General features: G+C 36.6%; 1 protein-coding gene across 4 annotated transcripts in view; it reads left to right on the top strand.

The window, feature by feature from the left end:
• The window catches only part of PARD3B (par-3 family cell polarity regulator beta), a 997,354-nt gene that overhangs the window by 526,578 nt on the left and 448,777 nt on the right, over nt 1–21,999 (top strand). For all 4 annotated transcript variants that reach the window (XM_077770171.1, XM_077770172.1, XM_077770173.1 and 1 more), the window contains exons 5-8: nt 7,262–7,350; nt 12,575–12,661; nt 18,139–18,264; nt 20,633–20,991. In XM_077770171.1, coding sequence (XP_077626297.1) covers nt 7,262–7,350; nt 12,575–12,661; nt 18,139–18,264; nt 20,633–20,991 — 661 coding nt within the window. The remainder of the gene's footprint in view (nt 1–7,261; nt 7,351–12,574; nt 12,662–18,138; nt 18,265–20,632; nt 20,992–21,999) is intronic.

Here is a 21,999-nt window from a genome sequence, read left to right as displayed (position 1 = left end):
CACCCAGGCGCCCCAGAAAACTTGAAATTTAACACTTTCAGCATCTGCAATTTGAAATTCTTGCCAATTTCTAGACATATGGATATAGAATCTAATATATAATATATGTAAATAAAGATATGAAAAAAATCTATATAAAGTCAATTATGGGCATGTTAAATTGCTAGAAGTGAAGCAGTTTGAGATAGTATCTATGCAGCCAACTGAGAGATTTCCCAAGGTGAGGCATTGCCCAAGGCATGAAGAGTATATATTAGGTCAAGCTTGAATAACAGCACTTGACTACCAAAATGCACGATCATTTCATATGTGTGCTTCCCAAATACAACTTGTTTTTACTTAGCACAGATATTCTTGTTCTAAAATGTAAAAACAAATATTCTGAAATTATGCCCAGAATTTTAATTTTAAAATTTGCATTATGTTTATGTATGAACATCAGGCACGTAACCTGACGTTCAAATCTTCTCTGTATAATTTTCCTATTACTCTCATTCTAAAATTCATGTGCAATTTCAAAAGAAACTTACAGTTGGCTTTTGGGAATGCAAATATTGCTATAATATGCACCTGAGCTTTGAAACATAACTCAATTGCAGTTAAAACTGTGGGCAAGTGGTTTCAAATATGGCGAAGTTATGTTGAGGGAGAAGATATCAAGGCCGTATATCTTCACCTATAAGTTAAAGACATCTGTTGGTAACGGGACATCTATTTTAGTTCTCAGCTGAGACATGAAAAACTGAGCTGTACAACTGTTTTCAGCATTGTTGTAGAGCTGTGGTCAGACAGGGAAAAGCAATGAGAAGTCGGGTAGCATTTTCTTCCCCCAAAATTTTATCAAGAGTGTTCAGTTTATTTGAGGATGTATAACTTAATGAGGCTACATCATGAACACATTCTCCTGTACACAATTGGTGACTTCTACCAACTGAGATATGAAATGATAGTCTGGTGCTAACACCATGCTGGCCCTGGGGAGGAGGCCCTGCCTAGTGCTGGGCCCCTTTCATGCAGCCTGTGAGCCCTTGCAGTTGTTAGAGTAGTGCCAACTCAATGTAAACACCTTTACTTTCCAGCTGCTGCTAATTGGTTTGGGAATATTTATGTAAGTGTTGATTTTAAGGCTAAAAATAGTGCAGTGATGTTTAAATCCAACTCATTCTGGCTGTCAGAAATGCTCCCGTGATCCTGAAAGTGTTGCTAAAAATGTTCACTTTTTAAAAATTGTAGTAATTAAACTTGTCTGTTGTGAGAGCCACATAGGATATGTTCCCTACTCTGATCAAAGAGATAAAGGACAAGCTTCTTTCAAGGCCTCTGCCTGGTCAGCCAGATACAACCTCCCGCTGCCCTTTATTAGAGAGCAAAGAATTGTAATGTGGGCCAAAGGGGGAGGCAAAATAAATTTTGAAGCTGATTTATACCCTTATGTTCTATGCAGTGGAACACATCTCTCTATTTTAAGTTAACATTAAGAAAATAATTTTATTAATAAAATTAAGTGTAGCACTTCCCAAACCACTGACTATTTTTAGAGGCAAGATGGGGGTTTGAAATCACATAATTAATATTTCTCAAGTCTCAAGTTGAAGAAATCTAGTGGCTGTTCACCAGTTGTTTATACCCCTAGCTCTTCATAATCAGATTAATTTTGTCCCTTTACTTCCCAATTTAAAAGTCAGATTCTACAGATTTTTCTCAACATTATTTAAATAAGCTATGAGGGGAAAAAATTCATTTTTAGATATGTGTGATTTCGTGACTTTTCACCATTCAGTTTAGTGAAGGAAAAGCCTAAATGCTCTTAAATTATTGCTTGTCAAGTATTTTGCAGTTTTTGGAAAACAGTGATCTTTTGGACCCTGTCAAGAAATAAGTTGTTGTTGTCTATAAGTCTTGAAGCGCTGTTGTTGAAGTCAATTCGGAATTGGCTTTGTGTCCTTACAGGAAGCCCCGGGCCTCTGTCTGCCTGCCCCATCTCTAGAGAATATCAAAGGATTCTGTTATTGCAATATATAGAAATGATTTTGGCAAGTGACAGACACTGACCATTAGTTGAGATGATAAACTATAGTAACTGCCCTTTTTTGATAGTTGTGGAAAAGCAAAGAGTTTTTGATGCTACATTTAAAATAGAACTTTTTGTCTTAGACATATAAGTCTGTGAACCTGTGTGTTTTTTTATTTAAGTCTATAGCTGTTGACATGATTGCTGTAAAACTGCAGTCAGTTCAGAATTACCCTTGAGCAGATTATCACATTGCAATTGGCCCAATATTGCTTTCAGTTTCTAATTGACATTTCCATATACTCAGAGCATTAAGTATGTTGTTGACATAAATAGAACCTTTACTTACCATCTAGTTAGAACTAGAAAAAGTTATTTTAACTTGTCACATGTTGATTTGAACCAGAAAGTGTGTTATTTTCTTACCTTAGCAAGAAGTCAATAAGAAAATTTCACTTGAAATAAAGAAAAAGAGGCAAAAATAGTTAAAATTTTATAACATATATCCCAATTTTTTCTTTGACATTCTGAAGATATAGATCCATGAAAAATTACAGAGCCCAAAAGAATATTTATTTTAATTAGTAGCCACTGTTAACTGTTCATGGATAAAAAGCCTTTATATTGTTAAGATGCTAACACTCTCTAAATTGATCTGCAGATTCAATGTGATCCTTCCCCAAATCTAGCTAGCTATTTTTTTTTTTGCAGAACTTGTTGTTCTGATTCTAGAATTTATATGAAAATACAAGAGACACAGAATAGCGAAAACAGTGGAAAAGAACAAATGTGGAGGATTCTCACTTCCCGATTTCAAAACTTAGTACAAAACTATACAGTCAAGACTGTGACACATGTATAGATCAGTGGAATATGATTGAGAGTACAGAAATGAACCCTTTTACAGTTTTGCCCAGTTGACTTTTGATAAGGATGTTAAGACAACTCAATGGGGAAAGAATAGTCTTTTGAACAAATGGTGTAGTCACAACTAAATATGCGAGGAATGAAGTTGGACCCTTACCTCGCACTGTGTACAGAAATTAACTCAATATAGTTATATGCCTAAATATAACAGCTAAAATAATAAAATTCATAGAAGAGGGGAGCCTGGGTGGCTCATTGGTTAAGCCTCTTGACTCTTGATTTTGGCTCAGGTTACTGTCTCATAGTTCATAAGATCGAGCCCTGTATTGGACTCTGCTCTGACTCTGTGGACCTGGTTAAGATGGTCTCTCTGACCCTCCCTACGTACGTGTGTGCTTGCTCTCTCTCTCTCTCTTTTCCTCTCTCTCTCTTTCTCAAAAATAAATAAATAAAAATAAAATGTTTATTTTTTTTTTTTGAGAGAGGGAGAGAGACAGAGTGTGAGCAGGGGAGGGGCAGAGAGGAAGGGAGACAGAATCCCAAGCAGACTCTAGGCTCTGAGCTGTCAGCACAGAGCTTATGCGGGGCTCTAACCTATGAACCATGAGATCATGTCCCGAGCCGAAGTCAGACGCTCAACCAACTGAGCCACCTAGGCACCCCATAAAAATAAATAAGCATTAAAAAAAAAAACCCTCTTAGAAGAATATATAGGAGTATCTCTTTGTGACCTTGTATTAGGCAATGTTTCTTTGATACAGCACCAAAAAGCACTAACAAGGGGAAAAAAAAGATATATTAAACTTCATTAAAATTAAAAAAAACTTCCGTGCTTCNTCTCTCTCTCTCTCTCTCTCATTTCCTCTCTCTCTCTTTCTCAAAAATAAATAAATAAAAATAAAATGTTTATTTTTTTTTTTTGAGAGAGGGAGAGAGACAGAGTGTGAGCAGGGGAGGGGCAGAGAGGGAGGGAGACAGAATCCCAAGCAGACTCTAGGCTCTGAGCTGTCAGCACAGAGCTTATGCGGGGCTCTAACCTATGAACCATGAGATCATGTCCCGAGCCGAAGTCAGACGCTCAACCAACTGAGCCACCTAGGCACCCCATAAAAATAAATAAGCATTTTAAAAAAAAAAACCCTCTTAGAAGAATATATAGGAGTATCTCTTTGTGACCTTGTATTAGGCAATGTTTCTTTGATACAGCACCAAAAAGCACTAACAAGGGGAAAAAAAAGATATATTAAACTTCATTAAAATTAAAAAAAACTTCCGTGCTTCAAATGGCACACTGAGAAATTTCAAGTAATGTCTCCCACAAAATGGGTAGAAATATTTGCAAATCATATATCTAAGGAATTTGTCTACAGAATATTTAAAGAATACTTAAAGTTCAGTAATAAAATGATAAACATTTAGATATGTCTTCAAAGAAGAAGTACAAATGTCCAACAATCATATTAGGAAATGCTCAGCATCATTGGTCATGATGGGGACCATCATGAAAAAAAAGATATATTAAACTTCATTAAAATTAAAAAAAACTTCCGTGCTTCAAATGGCACACTGAGAAATTTCAAGTAATGTCTCCCACAAAATGGGTAGAAATATTTGCAAATCATATATCTAAGGAATTTGTCTACAGAATATTTAAAGAATACTTAAAGTTCAGTAATAAAATGATAAACATTTAGATATGTCTTCAAAGAAGAAGTACAAATGTCCAACAATCATATTAGGAAATGCTCAGCATCATTGGTCATTATAGAGAAATACAAATCATTGGCCATTGGGGATATGAAAAATAAAAACCACTTCACACATACTATGATGGCTAAAATTTAAAAAAGAAAAAAAGTGTGATAAGGTGCAGATTCAGAGAAATTGGAACCTGATATATATATTGCTGATAGGGATTAAAATTGTGCAAAACATTGGAAATAGTATAGCAGTTCCTCAAAATGTTTAACAGAGTTACCATATGACTGGCAATTCCACCGTAGGTATATATCAGAGAAATGAAAGCACATTAAGTTCTTAGCAACATTATTTCACAATTGAACAGTTTGGGTGGATAAATGTTCATAGCAGAATTACTTATGATCAAAAAAAGTGGAAATAACCTAAGTGCCCCTCAAGTGATGGGTGGGTAAACAAAGTATGGTGTATCCACACAATGGAATAGTATTTAGCCATAAAATGCAGTGAAATACTGACCAATGCTACAGTATGAATGAACTTTTAGAATCTCATGCTCAGCGATAAAAGCCACATGTCTTATGATTCTGTCTGTATAAAATGTTCATAATAGGTAAATTCTTAGGGACAGAAATTAATAGGTAAATTAGGGACAGAATTAGTGATTTCCGGGAGTGGGGGGAGGCAGAATGGGGACTGATAGCTCTTTGGTGCACAGTTTGTCTTTGGGGTTTTGAAATTGCTCTAAATTTAGATAGTGGTGATGATTGCAAAATTCTGTGGATAAGCTAAAATAAACTGAATTGTACTTTTTAAATGGATTAGCTTAACAACCCTTAAATAACCTTTAAATAAATTAAATGACTTTTAATAAAAGGTTTATGTGAATTATAACAAAACTTCTATAAGAAAAAAATTATAGGTCTTAAACCCCCCAGTCAAGCCTCTCAGTGATGGAGGCTGCAGCCCTGTTGACATCTTGAGATGTTGCATCCTCATGAGAGATTCTGCCCCAGAACTCCCCCATCGAAGAAGCCACTTCTAAATAGAAGCCATACACAGAAACTATGAGAGAGAATAGGGCATTTTTTAATCCATTTAATTTGGGGGTAATTTATTACACAGCATTTGGAAACTAATCCAATGCCATTCTACTCATGCATTCATTGACACTCCCTGAATGAGCTCTGTGTGTTGTGTACTTAGCAGAGGACTAGACCTGCCCTTACCTTTCATTGAACTTCCTCTTTTGTAGGAGAGACAGGTAAGAAAGTATACAATTCCGATAAATGCCGTCATCAAGTGTTCTGACATGTGCAATAGTTGCAAGTTCAAATATTTTGTTAAATTGTCTACCTAAGTATTTTTGTAAACTACCCAGCTGTCTCTTTTCTCTGTAAGCATCTATCAAGCCCTCCATAATAATATGAATATTTGAAAGCTTTTAATAACATTCATCTTTTAAGATTGGGTGCCCTAAACTAAAAAGTGTGCTTTAACCTTTTAGATTTTCTTCCCTATCTTTATCTCTGTGGAAAGGAAAATAAATTAAAAAAAAAAAAAATCTAGTGTAGACCAAGTCCTTCACAAAACCCACAAACCTATGTGGATGTTGCTACTCAGTCTAAAAGTGAAATATATTTCACTCATTTCACAATGACATACTGCTTGAGTTGTGGCTCCACATCTTGTTTTCTTCAAGATATTAACCTAATTACTTTATGCCCAACCTCTGAACTGATCTATTGTCTTTGTGTTGTTGAAATGATGCTATCAGATCCATGAGTGCTCTATTTATAGGTGTGATTGTTGACAATGGGTCTTTCTTTCTCCGGGTGGTTTGTTGTTTTGATAAAACCTGAGTCCATGAAGAGCACTGTGACTTTGCTTCCAAAGAGCAGTGTATCTGCAGAGTCACTCTGATAAAGTACAGTTCAGAAGCCTAACAGATATCTAATCATGCTTTACAAGTGAAACTCTAAACCAGCTTGCTTTTTGGAATTCATTCTCCCTATGTAACATCCAACTCAACTTTGCCACTGTCTTGGAGTACTCAACTTCTCTGACCCTTTTTCCTTTCTGTAGTGGAAGAGTGTTTACCATTTTAGAAATTAAATGGTTAATTTTAGTTACTCTCTGCTGAAGATCATTCTCAGAATGAAAGTCTTATGACAAAATAAGAACTCCAAATTTCTTTTCCTGCTGCAGTCCTGTTATACTTTTGACAGAAATGACCTTGGCAGGCAACTTTTTTTCTGTGAATTTTGCTTTCTTTATATTTTTAGTGTCAGCAGGGGGTGCAAGCCAAGTACAGTACATTAAAGCTACTACATCACCACCTGTCAGTGACACCTTCCCTTTGGTACCCCTTTTCCTTGCTGATTTAAAACACACAGCCCCAAAAGCTTATGGTTGAGTAGCAGGAAGCTAAATGATGTATTCCAAAGCTCTTAACATATCGCCTTGTGTAAATGGCCCATTTGAGTATTTCTGAAACCAAATGGGAGAGAAAAGAACATTGAAAGCCCTGAAAAGATTAACACCTGTTCCAGTCTTCAAAGGAATTCGAGCATACTGTATATATCTAGAGGAAAACCATTTGCTATCTCACATTGAGACATTTTATTCAAATTTTCAGTTCTATATGCATAGCATCCACATGCTTATGGGTTTGTTTGACTACAGGATTCCACACAGAACTTAGAAGATGGAGAAGTTATGAATGGTGTACAGACAGAACTACTGACATCGCCGAAAACCAAGGATGCATTGAGGTATTCTCATTACGTGCATAAGAATATTCTAGTTATTTCAGGTTGATGTTTGTTTCTTTAACAGGCTTTAGTTGTGTTTATTTTATAGGGAAGATCAAGATAAGTAGAATAGTGGAGTGAAAACTTTCCCATTTCTAAAATTAATTAGTCATTCTTTTATTTCCTTTTATGATATAAGAACTTCCTGACAAACATATATGAATTAGCCTCCAAGTCTTTCAACTTTTCTGAAACCTGGATTTCTTAGTTGCTTTTGTCCCCTTTGAACAACAGTTTAAAGTGAATTTTCAGAGTTCATTCTGGTTGAGCGTTTTACTTGGACATTAGCCCCTTGAATATTGCTTTGCATTGTGTTGTAACCATCTTGCAATATTTTACTTAATGTGTATAAAATGAATCCAGTCTATCAGCCAGGATCTTTCATGTTTTTAATGTAAGTAACTCATTGTATGAAGTCCTTTGCTCTCTCCTTTACCAATATTTTCTTTGTTCTGCACTGATTTCTAGTTCTGCCTTCACTACTACATGGGTTCAGCTCAGTTTTGCTGCTTACCATTCTATGAGCTTAAGCGAGTTACTCAGCTCTCTTTGCTTTAGTTTCCAGTCTGTAAAACAGAAATAATATTGAAACCTTCTTTAGAGCGTAGGTTTGAAGATTAAATGATTTAATGTATGTAAAACACTTTGAATGGTGCCTGGGCTAGAGTAAGCCCTGGGGATACTGGCTGCTGTTGGCTTCCTTCCATTATTACTGTGTACCACTATCACCATTATCTGTTATGATGAGGAGGAGGAGGCTGATCATCACCACCATCACCACCACCACCACCACCACCACCACCACCACCACCATGCTTACTATCATTTTTTCTAAGTTGCTTCACATTTTGTACCAGGAGAGTAATTCCACGTTTAATAGAATTGTTGGCCTCAGCACTCAGAGGTGATGCTTCTGAGGTTGATGATCCTTCAATTTTTCATTTACTCAACATACTCTCTTCATTCAGTCCAGTTACTAATAGTTGCCAAGCATTTTACATGGAATTAGCTTTAAAAATATATATAGGTGATCATCCTTTGTTACACTGATATACTGTGCAGACTTTCCTTAAGCTTACAATTTATAGCCACATGACATAGTCATTCTATTTAGATTATATTGCTTTGATTAATGAGATGCACAATATTAAAATTCTGGTATATAAAATCTCCTGGGCACTGTCTTTTGAGAAACTTGATAAGATTGTTTTGGAGGTAGGCATAATGAATGTAATACTCTTCTTCTATTTGCCTTTAATTTCATTTTTTTCAATGTTTGCTCTTTGTAAAGTTTGCTAACGTCTTGGCTAAATGTTAGGTGGATAGATGCTATTGAGTGAACAGTTGTTTGATTTATGCCTACAGGAACAAATTAGCTATACTTTCTCCAGATACAAAGATTTGAGGGGAATAGAGTATAAGAATTTAAAAAAATCTTTAATTAAAATATATGTATGCATATGTGTAATTTGATGATCAAAACAGTTTTTTGGCAAGAGTCTTATCACATTTAGTAGGCTAATAAATTGCAATTTAGAGTAATTAAATAACTTATAAGGGGTGCCTGGGTGGCTCAGTTAGTTAAGCGTCTGACTTCGGCTCAGGTGATGATCTCACAGTCCGTGGGTCTGAGTCCCACATCGGGCTCTGTGCTGACGGCTCAGAGCCTGGAGCCTGCTTCAGATTCTGTGTCTCCCTCTCTCTCTCACCTCCCCTGCTCACTCTCTGTCTCTCAAAATAAATAAAGATATAAATTTTTTTTTTAAAATAACTTCTAGAGACCCAATCTATTCCCACCACACTTCTCTCCAAGTTCTCAGACTCCAGTGTTATCTGGTGTGGACACTTTCCCTTATTCTTTGGTGTTTTATTTCATGGTGTTTTATTCTTTTATTCTTTGGTGTTTTATTCATTTCACTACTTAATGTGGTGAGCACCAGTTTGGAGAAATGAGTTGAAATCAGGTTGAGGTCAAGTTCAGAAAGTAGAGTAAGTGCAAAGTCCCAACACTTGTAGGCTTTTGGATAGGGCTAGGATGAGAATGAGGATGAGGATGTGAATGTAATGCACAGCTAGCAGCTGAAAGCTTGGAGATTCTAATTTTAGGAGAGGGCATAGTTTCCAGCTGGTATGGGATGATGAAGAAACAAATGAAGAGAAATTAGGAAGTCACTTTCGGCTGGGTTACATGGTCAGCATTCTCCTGGGGCAAGGGGAACGTGATATCCCACAGAGTTTGGCCCAAGGATAGGGCTTTGGCCTCACTTCAGTGTAGGTGACATAGAAGCCAGTAAATTATTTCCAGAGTCCATCTCAAAATGTTTTGAACCTGCCTCCTGTGTTTTAATTCCAAGAGTTACTGATCAAGCCTTCTTTCCCTCTCAGACTGTTATAGGAACCTACTGTCTCTCCTCTTGAATATCAATTTCTCTTTATCCTAATTGATCTCCTATATCACCCTAGATACAACTTCTTAAACCACAGCACTCATCAAACCATTCCTTCACTCCTGGACCTTTGGACTTCATTAAATCCTGAGTTTGAACACTACCTATGTAACTTTGGACTAATTATCTAACCTGTTTAAAATATTTTGGTATGGAAAATGGGTAACATGATCACATAGATTATTTTGAAGATTAAATGAGATTTATCACAGATAGTTGCACTTAGCACAATGCAAGTTAAATGCAAGGCTGGATAAATATTAATTGCTACTGCAGTTATGGTTGTCACATACACTACAGTTTATTTTAACTGTCATTCTCCCATATAAGATTGGGAACCCTCCAAGGGATTCCTGACACTTCTTGCAGGTCTTGGAACATGATAGCAGTGTATTTGTTCAGTAAATGGTTAGAACACATTGCTCCATAAATCATAAGCATACCTATTAACTGCTCACCCATCATCAACATATTTATTTAAAGAAATTTTACTATTAGTTCTCCAAGTAGTCTTACAACATGCATCTCTTATGAAGCACTACTCAATTTATCTTGATCTTAAGATGATGAAGCAAGAGGTTTCTATTTGGTGGTGCGTGTGTGTGTGTGTGTGTGTGTGTGTGTGTGTGTGTTAACAGCAAACAATATGTGCAGAAGGCCTTCACCTCATCCTTAAATTCTACCTCATTCCCAACCTATTCCTTGACACATCTCCAGATTTCACTCATTTCACAATGACATAAAATGACTTAATAAAAGTTATTATGTTTTATAGGAGGGGATTTGAGCTAGGTAAAGAAATATTTGCAAAATAGACAAAAAATTCATAAAGCCATCCTAAAAATTTTTAAGCCAAAATTTTGAACTCTGTACTAAACACATACATTCTGAAAGCCTCTATATAATACATATAAGTGCTATCTATCAGCATGTGGATATTTAATGGATTTATTAAGAAAGATTTGTGTTTTGTTTTAAGTGCAAAAGTATAAAAATACATTATAAAGGTTTAATGATTATAAAAGTTTTAATGATTAAGCAAAATTTTTGTCTTTGTTTTTAAAAGTCTTTAGAACACTACTGTTAGCCTAGAGTGTTAATACTCTGGGTTTATTCTTCCTCAAATACCTATGAATGCACTATAAATCTGTTATTATATAAAAATTGTTGCTTTGTGGTCCATTAAAAGCTATAAAACTTTGTCCACCAGATATTTTATATTCAGGGCATATAATGTATACCTATACATAGTATTTCATATATATGTGTATTTATATAATATCTGTATTCTCACACCAGAACTATCAAGAAGAATCTATTTTATCACATGATATTATCGCTTTAAGATTTGTTTTATTTCTAACTTTTATTCGAGGCCTCTGATATAACCTGCTTGACTGAACAAGTTTTAAACATATCTGCAATATCTGAGCAAATCGCATTTGAAATTTATTATCAGATTTGAAATTCCATCATATTCCACAAATGCTAGAAACTGACATGCTCTTTCTTACAGTTCCTAATGATAAGTTTGCAATAAAAATACATTAAAAATAAGCCTACTCCACTGATGAGAATATATTTACTATATTTAATATATTCATTATAGATTGCTGATAATTCAGAGAGCACTGCATGCAGAGGGAATTCATCAGGCACTTTGCTTTCATATGCTGTTCTCAACTTTCTAGCAAGGGGCCAAAATTTCACCGCTTTCAATTTGGAACAGAGAAGCATTTGTAACAGCTGTAGCTCTTAATTTGACATCCAGTTTCAGGTCATTTTCATGTAAATAGGAAACAAAAGAGACCTGCTTACAATTTCCATAACAGGGATGTTTGCTTCAACTTTATCATTTTTCCTCTGGCAATTTTATTTTCTGTCTGTGGGATTAAAGGAGCCGATAATTGTTCACGGTTATTATTTTTCATCTTCATAAAAACTTGTTAGTTCCACTCTTTATTATTCAAAGTTTCCCAGTGTCATATATATTTCAGTCGTACACACTCTCTATTAATGTTTCTAGCTCATTCGCTCCTTAATCTGGAGTAGGTTAGGCGGGTCAGGCTTTCTATTTCTTTCTATAATACATTTTCTCCAGACTTTACAACTCTTTTCTCTACCTCTAAAAAAAAGTAGGAGGTGAAAATTTAGAATTGTTCCATTGAATACAACTGATGCCTTATTGAAAGGCAAGTCTGAGTTTTGATTTATAATGCTCTAAACATGCCCATATGTATTACCAACTGTGGCTTCACTGTTGTAAAATGTAAGCCTGTGCTTTTTCTGATAAATACATATTTTATTTCAATTTTCCTGTTCTGAGGAGGAGAGCCTACTTTATGCTTAAGCATAGATAAGCTTAATTCCATGTATTTTATCATCTGTTGAGTAATTTCAAGTATGTCTCAATGGGGAGAAATTTCATTTTTTGTGTACATCCTTTTAAATATGTTGATTTATGCAGATTAACTTAAGTATGAAGTTATTTTTATGGGTCGTTATTTCCATTTGTTTCTCTTCTAGGGAAAAAAAATTAGAAATCAGATAGTCTTAAAAATTTTTATTTCCTGGATCTTGTGAACATACCAGCAGATCATATACTCCTTTGATTTCATCTCCGCTGTTGAATTTACAGTAGTTTATATAATCCTAAATTTTGTGTTTTTCTATACTATGCTTCATTTTTTTTTTAAGAGTCTCATCTGTGCTCTTTTTTTTTTTTTTTCCTGCCCCAGTGATATGACAAGAACAGTGGAGATTTCTGGGGAAGGTGGCCCCTTGGGAATACATGTAGTGCCTTTCTTTTCATCTCTGAGTGGAAGGTAAGATGTTTTCTTTATATCAGAAGCTCATGCTAATGAAAAACTTGACTTCAGCTCATTTTCCGAGACACATTTCAGAGGAGGATTAAATATGTATCTCCGTCATTCAGATAGATGCCTCAATATATACGTCTGTTGGCTACTTAAGTGTTAGAAACAAAGCCATTTCCTTAAAGGACACCATGGAAAAGAAATTATATCACAATTTCTGCATTCACAATTAATTTTGAAGTATTTTCTTAAAGTGTTCTTATCAGTGACATGTAGTAAACAGAATGCTTGGAAAAGATTTTAACATAGTTTTGGACAAATATTGCCACAGATTTTTTTTTATATTCCTAAATACAATTCAAAAGTGAGTTTAGTGATCCCAACTGGTATTTCCCAATACTGCTCAGGTATATAGAACTTAGGATAATAAATATTCTAGCATTATAAGTGGCTATATCAGAAGCTATATGTTTTCATGATTTTAAGTATAGTAGTAAAATGCCAATGTGCTCATTTTTTCTAAAATAAAATGTAATCATTTAAAAACAGTATACCATGTCCTTTTGAAATTATATTGTTAAATCCGCAGTGGCAAAGGAGAATTTAACTGTCAGCATTTCTTGAAATTCATGTCCACCTAACTGAATATAAAACTTGATTTTCTGATGGAAATTAAAGTATGTGTCTGAGAGTTAATATTAGTATTCTTTTAACAACTTTACAAGACTAGTATCAGATATTATGTCATTGTTCAATAAGATGACTGCCTTTAGCACTAGATTGATATTGACAAAGGCTATCTTAAAAGAAACGGCTTTTCTTAAAAGAAGATCAGTTTCTCACCCATGATATAATTTTAATTAATTTTCTAATTTAATTTTTCTTATATTAAATGCATCACTGAAAGGGCAGAGTGTCTTAGTTTAGGAGAGCAAAGTCCAGAAAAATCCATTGATTTTTTTCAAAGTCACACAAAATCCTGAACTATACCCCCACACTCCATTGCTCTTTCTAGAGCAAAAATTTTCCCAAAGGTTATATAGTATTAATTTACTGATTCTGAATTTTTATTCACTTCAGTCTGCCATATAGCAGGAAAGTAGATTTAGTCATGATATTTTGGTTGGCATCATTTTCAGCAGGTAGCCATCTGCTACCTGTAATTGCAAAGTCATCACCTTTTTTTGCAAATAACATCTGATGCCAAGCTTTTCCTGGAATGAACTCTAAAAAGAAATGAACTGAAAAGCTAGTGGCTCTTATTGTTTCATTTCCTGTATGTGTTAATAAGCCTGTTTATAAATGTTATGGGTTATGACACGGGACAAGCTGAGGTTGTTTTTGATAGACAGGAAGAGTATTTATACAGTTGTCATGAGAAATTCTAATGGCTTTTGGCAGAAGTGTACCGATAGAGCTTTGTGAAATACCAGAGCGGTTAAATTACCAGGCCCTTTAGCTTAATGAAATCGGAATAGAACACAAGATCATCCCAATTTCCAAAACATGAAGAAATGTACAATGTGACAGTCACCATACTTCATTTTCAATAGTTCAGAAAACAAGTTGGCCCTACAGACCAGAAATCACCTTCTCTTACAACAAATGAGAGAAACACACCAAAATGTATTGTTTTTTTTCCCTTCTCCTTCCTGGTTCAGATTTCTAGTATAGGCCTTGAAGAATAGAAAGAGTGTTATACTTGGATTCAGAACAGTTGGATTTGAATCTCAGTGTTCTCTCTTTCATAACTTTGAGCAAGTCCTCTAAGCTTCCCTCTTGTGAATACCTACTTCACATCAAGGTTATGGGGATTAAATGGCATTGAAAATATGAAAACTCTTTGTAAAACAACATATGAATGTGTAAATTATCGGTATTATTAATATTATGACTAAAGCAAAAAATCCTGGTTCACAAATGAACTTTTATAAATTCATGGTCAACTGTTCAGTAACTTGGTGAAATAGTTCTATATATATTATTTTGCTCTCCATTAGTATTATAGAAAGGAAATTTAATTAAAAAACATAAAAAATAATATGGAAGTGGAGACATGAGCCAATAAAAGTTAAGAAGTAATGAGTACAGGCTGAAACAGCACACTTAACTCAACCCATGTGTTTAGATGCAACTGAGTATAGAGCGTGTCAGACAAGTGTCTGACTTCATAATGCCATATGGTTTCAGTGTGTGAGCACAGGGACTGGGGGTGAGGGGCGGGGGTGAGTTAAGGTCATAGTGGTATACTTAGTTCTTAATTTCCTTCCTTTTATTGGCTTGTGTCATTATTTTAAATTGGAATTTACATTTAATTATTTACTAAGACTACTGTAATTGACTTTGCCTCCAATTTCTTCATGTGTATATGTATAGTTTTTCTTTTAGAAAAGTACTCCCATACCTGTTGTTGAATAGGAAAATCTGAGTGCAGTACAGTGGCGGCTGTACTAGATAAGGCCTCAACGGATTCATTAGGGCGCACAGCATAGGGTGTTGAATGCCACTTGTATGGAGTCCCCTTGGCTTCCACAGTAAGAAACAAATATACACAAAACTGAATTTTGCAAATTAAAACCAATTTCATTTCGTCGACTTAAGAAAAAGAAATTAATGGTTTTCTTTTAGAATTAAAAGCATGAAATCTAATTGTTTTTCAATAAAGATAGACTAGTATACCTTAGTTTCATAGTAAAGACAGCTAAATATGACAGAGAAGGAAGGATGGGTGAGGAATAACACGTAATGTAAGGAGAGGACACATTTAGATAAAAATGCAAAGCTTGTAGAGCAGCCAAGGCCCGTGATACAGTGAGAAAAACAGAAGGGGTCAAGGAGTGTGGGTGGGTTAGTTTCTAAATGATTATTAGAAGAAAAAGAAGCAATTGTCACCCCTCTTGTTCTGTAGGGCAGTGGATTTCAGCCTCCTTTATCACTGCTCATTAATGCAAATTAACTGGTTCGTCTCAGCGTATATAATTCCTCAGCAGCATTCGTCTTTCAGTCCCGAGAGCCTTAGTCCCAGAAGACACCACCACCACAACCCACAATTTTGGGCCAAAGAGGATAGTGAGGGACTCTTTTCTGAGCCTTCTTGTACTGGTCTGGATGAAATCAAACTGGAGGGCGTCCATCCCTTCTGTGGAATAGAGAAGGCAAGAGTGGTTCGTTGCCAGGAACCAAACTAATAAAATCAGTCAGTTTTACATCTTACCAAAATTACCTCTGACACATGGGTTTTACAGTTGAGCTTATTCTGTCAATAAATTTTTCATGGAAAGTTAGGCTATTTAGATCAGTGAGGTTCACATGGCATACTCCAGCTGTAATATGCCAGCTAAATTGCAACCCAGTGGCCTGAAAGAATTAATTCATCTCCCAAAATGTGAAATTAAATCCTAGGGAGTAACATTACATGACTGATGATGTACTGAATTAAATTAAAGGAAGACTTGAATGCTTGTTAAAAAAATATCGCTTACATAAACTCGTTTATAACCACATGTGAGCCTCCTAATGGATCATGTTATTGTGAATCCACCATAACAAAAATCCAAAATGTGAACTATTAGAGAGTTGTTTAATTTAGGAAAGAAACACTATTTTGTTCTCTTTCCTTTTCTTCTTCCTCTTCTTTTGCATGTTGAATAGGTCAATTTTTAATATTACATTATGAGATTAAGGTAGGATTAGGGTCTTAAAAATATTAATTCGAATCTCAGATCCTTTATCAAATAGTAGCTTTGGTCCCTTTTCTCTTGCACACAGACTATGGTGAGTTTACTGACATAGAAGTAGGAATGCAGTGTATATAACACCCCTTGTACACTTGTGCCCATGACCCTGACCCTTCCCTACTGTAGGTGGCGTGACTCTCTCCTCCATCCATTGGAGTAGAGACCTAAATATCACCACATGTGCCACTGCCTTGCCGTCTTCAGATGACATGAGCTCATTAAATGGACTGGGACCCTGGGGGCAGAGGCCTCACTGTGTGGCTGCTGCAAACAGGAAGACAGTTTTCTCCTCGACTTTCATTAGACACTGTTCTTTCTCCATGGATGGCCCTGTCATCCACGTGTAAAATGTCCTCCTATTTTATTCAGGTCTGAGACTTAATACAAAGGGGCTGTGCAAAAACCAAAAAAAAAAAGGCAAAGGTGAAAGACAAGAGGATGGGGGACACGGAGATGGCTGTTTCTCCATGCCCAGCAGATTCCTCTTGGAAGGACGTATCTTTCTGTCTTATTCTGGGGACGCACACCCCTGACATGGCCCAGGAGGAAGCTATGTCATATGTGAAATAGCTGAAATATACACAAGTTTGATTTCATAGTTTTGACTTTAGATCCTACCAAAATGTCAGACACACACACATACACACACACGCACGCACACACACACACAATCTAATTCTTTATTGCTATAGTTTTTTCTCCTTTCCTTTTGTTCAGCCCCTTCCCTCCTGACTCTGAGCCACAGCCACAAAGCACCGTTAGCCTCCAGCTGTCCTCTCTGAATCCCAACGCTTTCTGGTTGAAGTTTCACACAAGTCTTCCCAGAGCCCTGCCCCATCATGTCACTGTCTCCCTCAGAAGCAGTGAGTGGTGGCTGTCCTGCTGCTCCAGCCTCATTAGATTGAGCCCATCAATTAGTGTCCGAGGCCCCTCAGTGCGGCTGTGGCCTCCCTATACAGCGTTGGCACCCCACATAAGTACACAGGCTTCCTCCTGCTACCATGTGTATTCTTCTCTCCCCCTACCCAGATCCTACTCAGTTTTCTGATCCAGTTTACATACCCTCTTCCCCTAATCCTCCTAGGAAGACAGGGCTTATGAATGTCTGTAGGTTTTTAGGGCTTGTTTTTAATTTCTACTCTATGCCAAGCTCATACTGACTAATTGTCCTGATCCTGTAGCCGTGCCTCCTTTTCCTTTGTCCTGACGGAGGGAAACGCTCCACATTTACTCAAGTCAGGGACACTCACAAATGAGACTGAACCACCTTTTACACTGAACAGGATGATCTGTGCTTAACTGTTTGCTTTCTTCTTAAAATGCAAATTGCTGGAGCAGGTAGTAAGATTGCACAAAAGTATGGTGAATACCTAATCCTCTCCCTTGATTAAGCCTCGGGTTCTTTTGGCACTAACATACTTATTACAATCAGCCGTCTCCAAACCAGAGGCCTCTGTGTCCTCACTCCACAGAGCTATGGGGGCCTTTTCCAAGAACACCGCATGGCAATAGAGTGGTGGCCCGGTGGACTCTGGGTCAATGTTGATGTTTATCTGTCCTGAAGGGCTTTTTCTCTCAGTGGATTTTGTTTTTGTTTTTACTAAGGATTTAAGTGACAAACAGTTGCCTGAATATAAAGTGTAATTTATTTCATAAAGAGAAATCAATACTTCTGAATAGGTGCAAGTGGAGAAATAATTAGTGTATTATTACTCAATAATTCTATTTCAACCTCAATTTTGCATTTAGGATTCTAGGACTTTTCATCCGTGGCATTGAAGAAAACAGCAGGTCCAAGCGGGAGGGACTATTTCATGAAAATGAATGTATTGTAAAAATCAACAACGTGGACCTCGTAGACAAATCCTTTGCTCAGTAAGCATTTTTGTCATTATTTTATTTACTGTATTGATCCCTGGAAAACTTAACAATCATCACTGAGCTCTTGGTGGTCAGAATTGTAGGGAGTAGGTAGAATTTTCTGGTCAGTCCCCATTGAATGACCCCAGGACATCCCTTTTCAGATGCATCTGATGTGCGAGCATGCTCAAAGGTAGCCCGCACATGTCCCTGTCAGCCGTAGGAATAGGAATAGTAAACGGCAGAATACAGCAAGCCTTCCTGCCTGGTTGTCTGTTTGGATCATCAATAGATGGGTTTGTTTTGCTTGGGATATGGGTCAGTTAAACTGGTATTTAATGACTCTTTTCACAGACGGTTAGTTCAGCTTATTAATTAAGCAGCTTGTGTCTGCAGTCTTCCTTAAACCTAAATGTCTGTGAGAGATGTCAGTGAGGACTCAGTCAGTAATAGAAACAAATGAAAAAGAATTAAAATATTCTCCCCCAAGAAATCATTTTTCTGCATATGAAAATGATATGGGAATAAGTTTTCATAGCCAAGTATTAGAGTATGCGGCACTGATGCCTATTTTTTTAATGTATGTTGGCATTGTGGTGAGGTTCCAGAACAAGGGAATAAGTACTAATTAAAACTCCTTAGTAATGATCACCAGCTTCTCTTTTTTCTGACCAAAACAACTCACAGTATATATTCTCTGCACCATTCTCTGTCAATATTTGTATGTTTGCTGGCGCGGGGAGGTGGTATAAGTGGTCATGGGCAAGACCATGGTTGCTTAAATATGGAAAGAAATAAAGACTGTGGGGCGCCTAGGTGGCTCAGTTGGTTAAGCATCAGACTTCAGCTCTCGGGCCAAGCCCACTTTGGGCTCCTGCTGTTAGCATGGGATTCATTCCCTCCCTCCCCTCTCCCCCTCCCCCTTTCCTATTGTTGGATTCTCTCTCTTTCTCTTTCTGCCTCTCACTCACTTGCACCCTCTCTCAAATAAATAAAGAAACAAACCTTCTTCTCAAAAAAATAAACACTTAAAATAATACCATTGTACTTTTTTACAAGGACTTGATAGGCATGCAAGGTGGAAACTGAGGCTCATAAAAATTCAATACGAAGGTAGTGTGCAGTAGAAACTGACTCCCAGTCAAGGAACTACCAGAGGATTTGAGCTGCCTCTGTGAGATCTTCTCCCCCTCCCCTACCAACATGGAGAAGTAAGGTTATAGTGGAGGTTGGTGGGTGGGAGAGGGGCACTCAGATGGTAGTTGGAATTATGATTAATTATTATTTGGTATGGTTGTTAATGACAGAGACCTAAAATAAAGGTAGCTTAAACAAGATTATTTATTTTTTTCCTAAAGACAAGTAAGTGCAGACGAGGGCGGTCCAGAGGTGCTGTGGCAGTTCCTCCAGCATCAGCAAAAGAGGCGTTTTCCATCTTTCTGCTTTGCCCTCCTTACTAAGAGGCTGCTCTCGTTAAGTTGTGTCTGATCACCAGATAGCTGCTGGGGTTCCACCATCACTTGAGTTTCGAGAAAGAGGAGAAGAAAGAATTGTCTGGCTCCCAGCTTTCCTGTAACCCTTTTATGTAGATCTTGTTGGCAAGACAGGCTAGGAAAGGTAGTCAGGAGGTACAAGGAGACATAAAGATGAAGGAGAGAAAAGGTAGCAGGAAAACTGAAGTAAAACACCGAGTGCTAAGACAAAAAAGTAAAAAATACAGGTACTCTGTACTAGAATAGCAGGGAGGGTATGTATTGGATTGATAATTCGCTATGACATTTGGCACAACCAGTACCGTAAATATCTCCAGGAAGAAATGTTTGTGCCAGAACTGAAATTCTGGAATGCAACCCATTTTACTGAGGACCTGTACTTTAGAACAAAGCCCTAAAAGGAAATGAATTGATAATCTGATCAGTGATATAATTTTTTTTTTTCATCTAACATTAGAGTTTGCTTTTATATCTACTCTAGTAATTGCTTCTGGTGGACTTTCAGATTTGGAATTAATGAAAAGCTCTGGGTCATTGGACTAGTTATTTAATCTCTGTGAGCCTCAGTTTCTTCATTTTGCAAAATAAGAGTGAATTATACTTATGTAAGAGGAAATGAGAATATTAAGGAAGTTGTTAAGAAGATTAAACGAGAGAATTGTGCATGTTAGTGCACAGTTAGGGATGCGAGTATAGCCAGCCCAGTGTCTGGGCACCTCATGGCCAAGTCATAGTGGTAACTAGTACTTGGTTTGCTGCCATCCTGATAGTAATAGTGACACTTTCTCCTATACTTGAGGTACTGTGCTCTCCTGTTGCTGTGGTTTGGGGTGCATTAGGGGCCATGCTAAGACATGGTGGCATTATATATTTACCCCCTCTCTTTGAAGGGCTCAAGATGTCTTCCGTCAGGCAATGAAATCCCCGAATGTTCTCCTTCACGTGCTTCCACCTCAAAACCGTGAACAGTATGAGAAATCAGTCATCGGACCACTTAACATTTTTGGTAACAACGATGGTGTTTTGAGAACAAAGCTGCCGCCTCCTGTGCATGGAATATCCGGAATAAAAACAGTGAATCTCACAGGAACAGGGAGTCCTGAAGAAGATGCAGTGACTTCCCTGCAACAAAGCAAGAGCCCCCGAGTCCCAAGACTGGGTAGAAAGCCAGCCTCTCCCTCACTCTCCCCTCTCATGGGGTTTGGCAGCAAGAAAAATGCAAAGAAAATTAAGATTGACCTAAAGAAAGGTAATTATTAAATTATGCTTAATAGCATTCTATTATTGTAACATGTAAAACTGGTTAAGAGAAATGCATTAAGGCTAATTTTGTTAATTCTCCATTTAATTGTATCAAAGAATAGATTTAAGTAGGGAACTTAAATTTCTTGAAATTGTACTACTTTTTTATTCGTTCTTTCTAGAGAGTATAGAGTATTTGAAACAAAACAAAAATGATAAAGACATGTTGGGAGATGGAAAGAACCATTCCAAACCTGAGAAGAACATAACGCTAAAGCAGCACTGAAATCCAGTGGAACCCTTTTTTCAGCAAGAGAAGCGATTTTTGCACCTTGTAGATCAAGTCTAAAAAGCGCATATATCATTTCTGGTTCTCTACGATAGTTTTATACCAGCTAAATATTTAGTTCTCAAAGAGAAAGTATGTGGTCATTATAATTGATAATTATTATATATAATTATATAATTGAAATTTCGCTAATTCAACATTGCCAACAATTTTTTAAGACATACTTAATTTTAAAAGCCTGTATAACCTTACCTTCATCTTTTTCAACTTTTCTATGGATTACAAGCCCAGGTCAGCGAGACTAGGGAACATATATACATACATATTTATGCACTATTATACGTACATACACACATAAGCATTCATGTGCTTCTGTGCTTTTGTTTATTTTGTAACCTCCTGATAATCCCTTCCCCCACTGCAGCCTTCTGCAATCTGATGTGATTTTCAAGATTCAGTTCAAAAGAAACCAAAAGCTCAAAATTTTTCTGAATTAATACAGGATTTAATGATCACAAGGTAGTTTTAAAATACTTATTAACAAATATCCAAAGAAAATAGCATATACCCTTAATTACGATATAGTGGTTATTCTGAGAGATCTTCTGGTCAACATTTTGTCCTCCCTTAAGAATTCTGTACTGAGAAGAAACTGTACTGACTTGGAAGTACAAATTCTCCAGTGTGCTTAGCAATTAGACTTTTCATATAAATGCATCAAGGTTT

Source organism: Crocuta crocuta, unplaced genomic scaffold (genome assembly GCF_008692635.1).
Source record: "Crocuta crocuta isolate KB4526 unplaced genomic scaffold, BGI_CrCroc_1.0 scaffold478, whole genome shotgun sequence".
Classification (NCBI taxonomy): Eukaryota; Metazoa; Chordata; class Mammalia; order Carnivora; family Hyaenidae; genus Crocuta; species Crocuta crocuta.
This window is presented reverse-complemented; position numbering and strand designations above follow the sequence as displayed.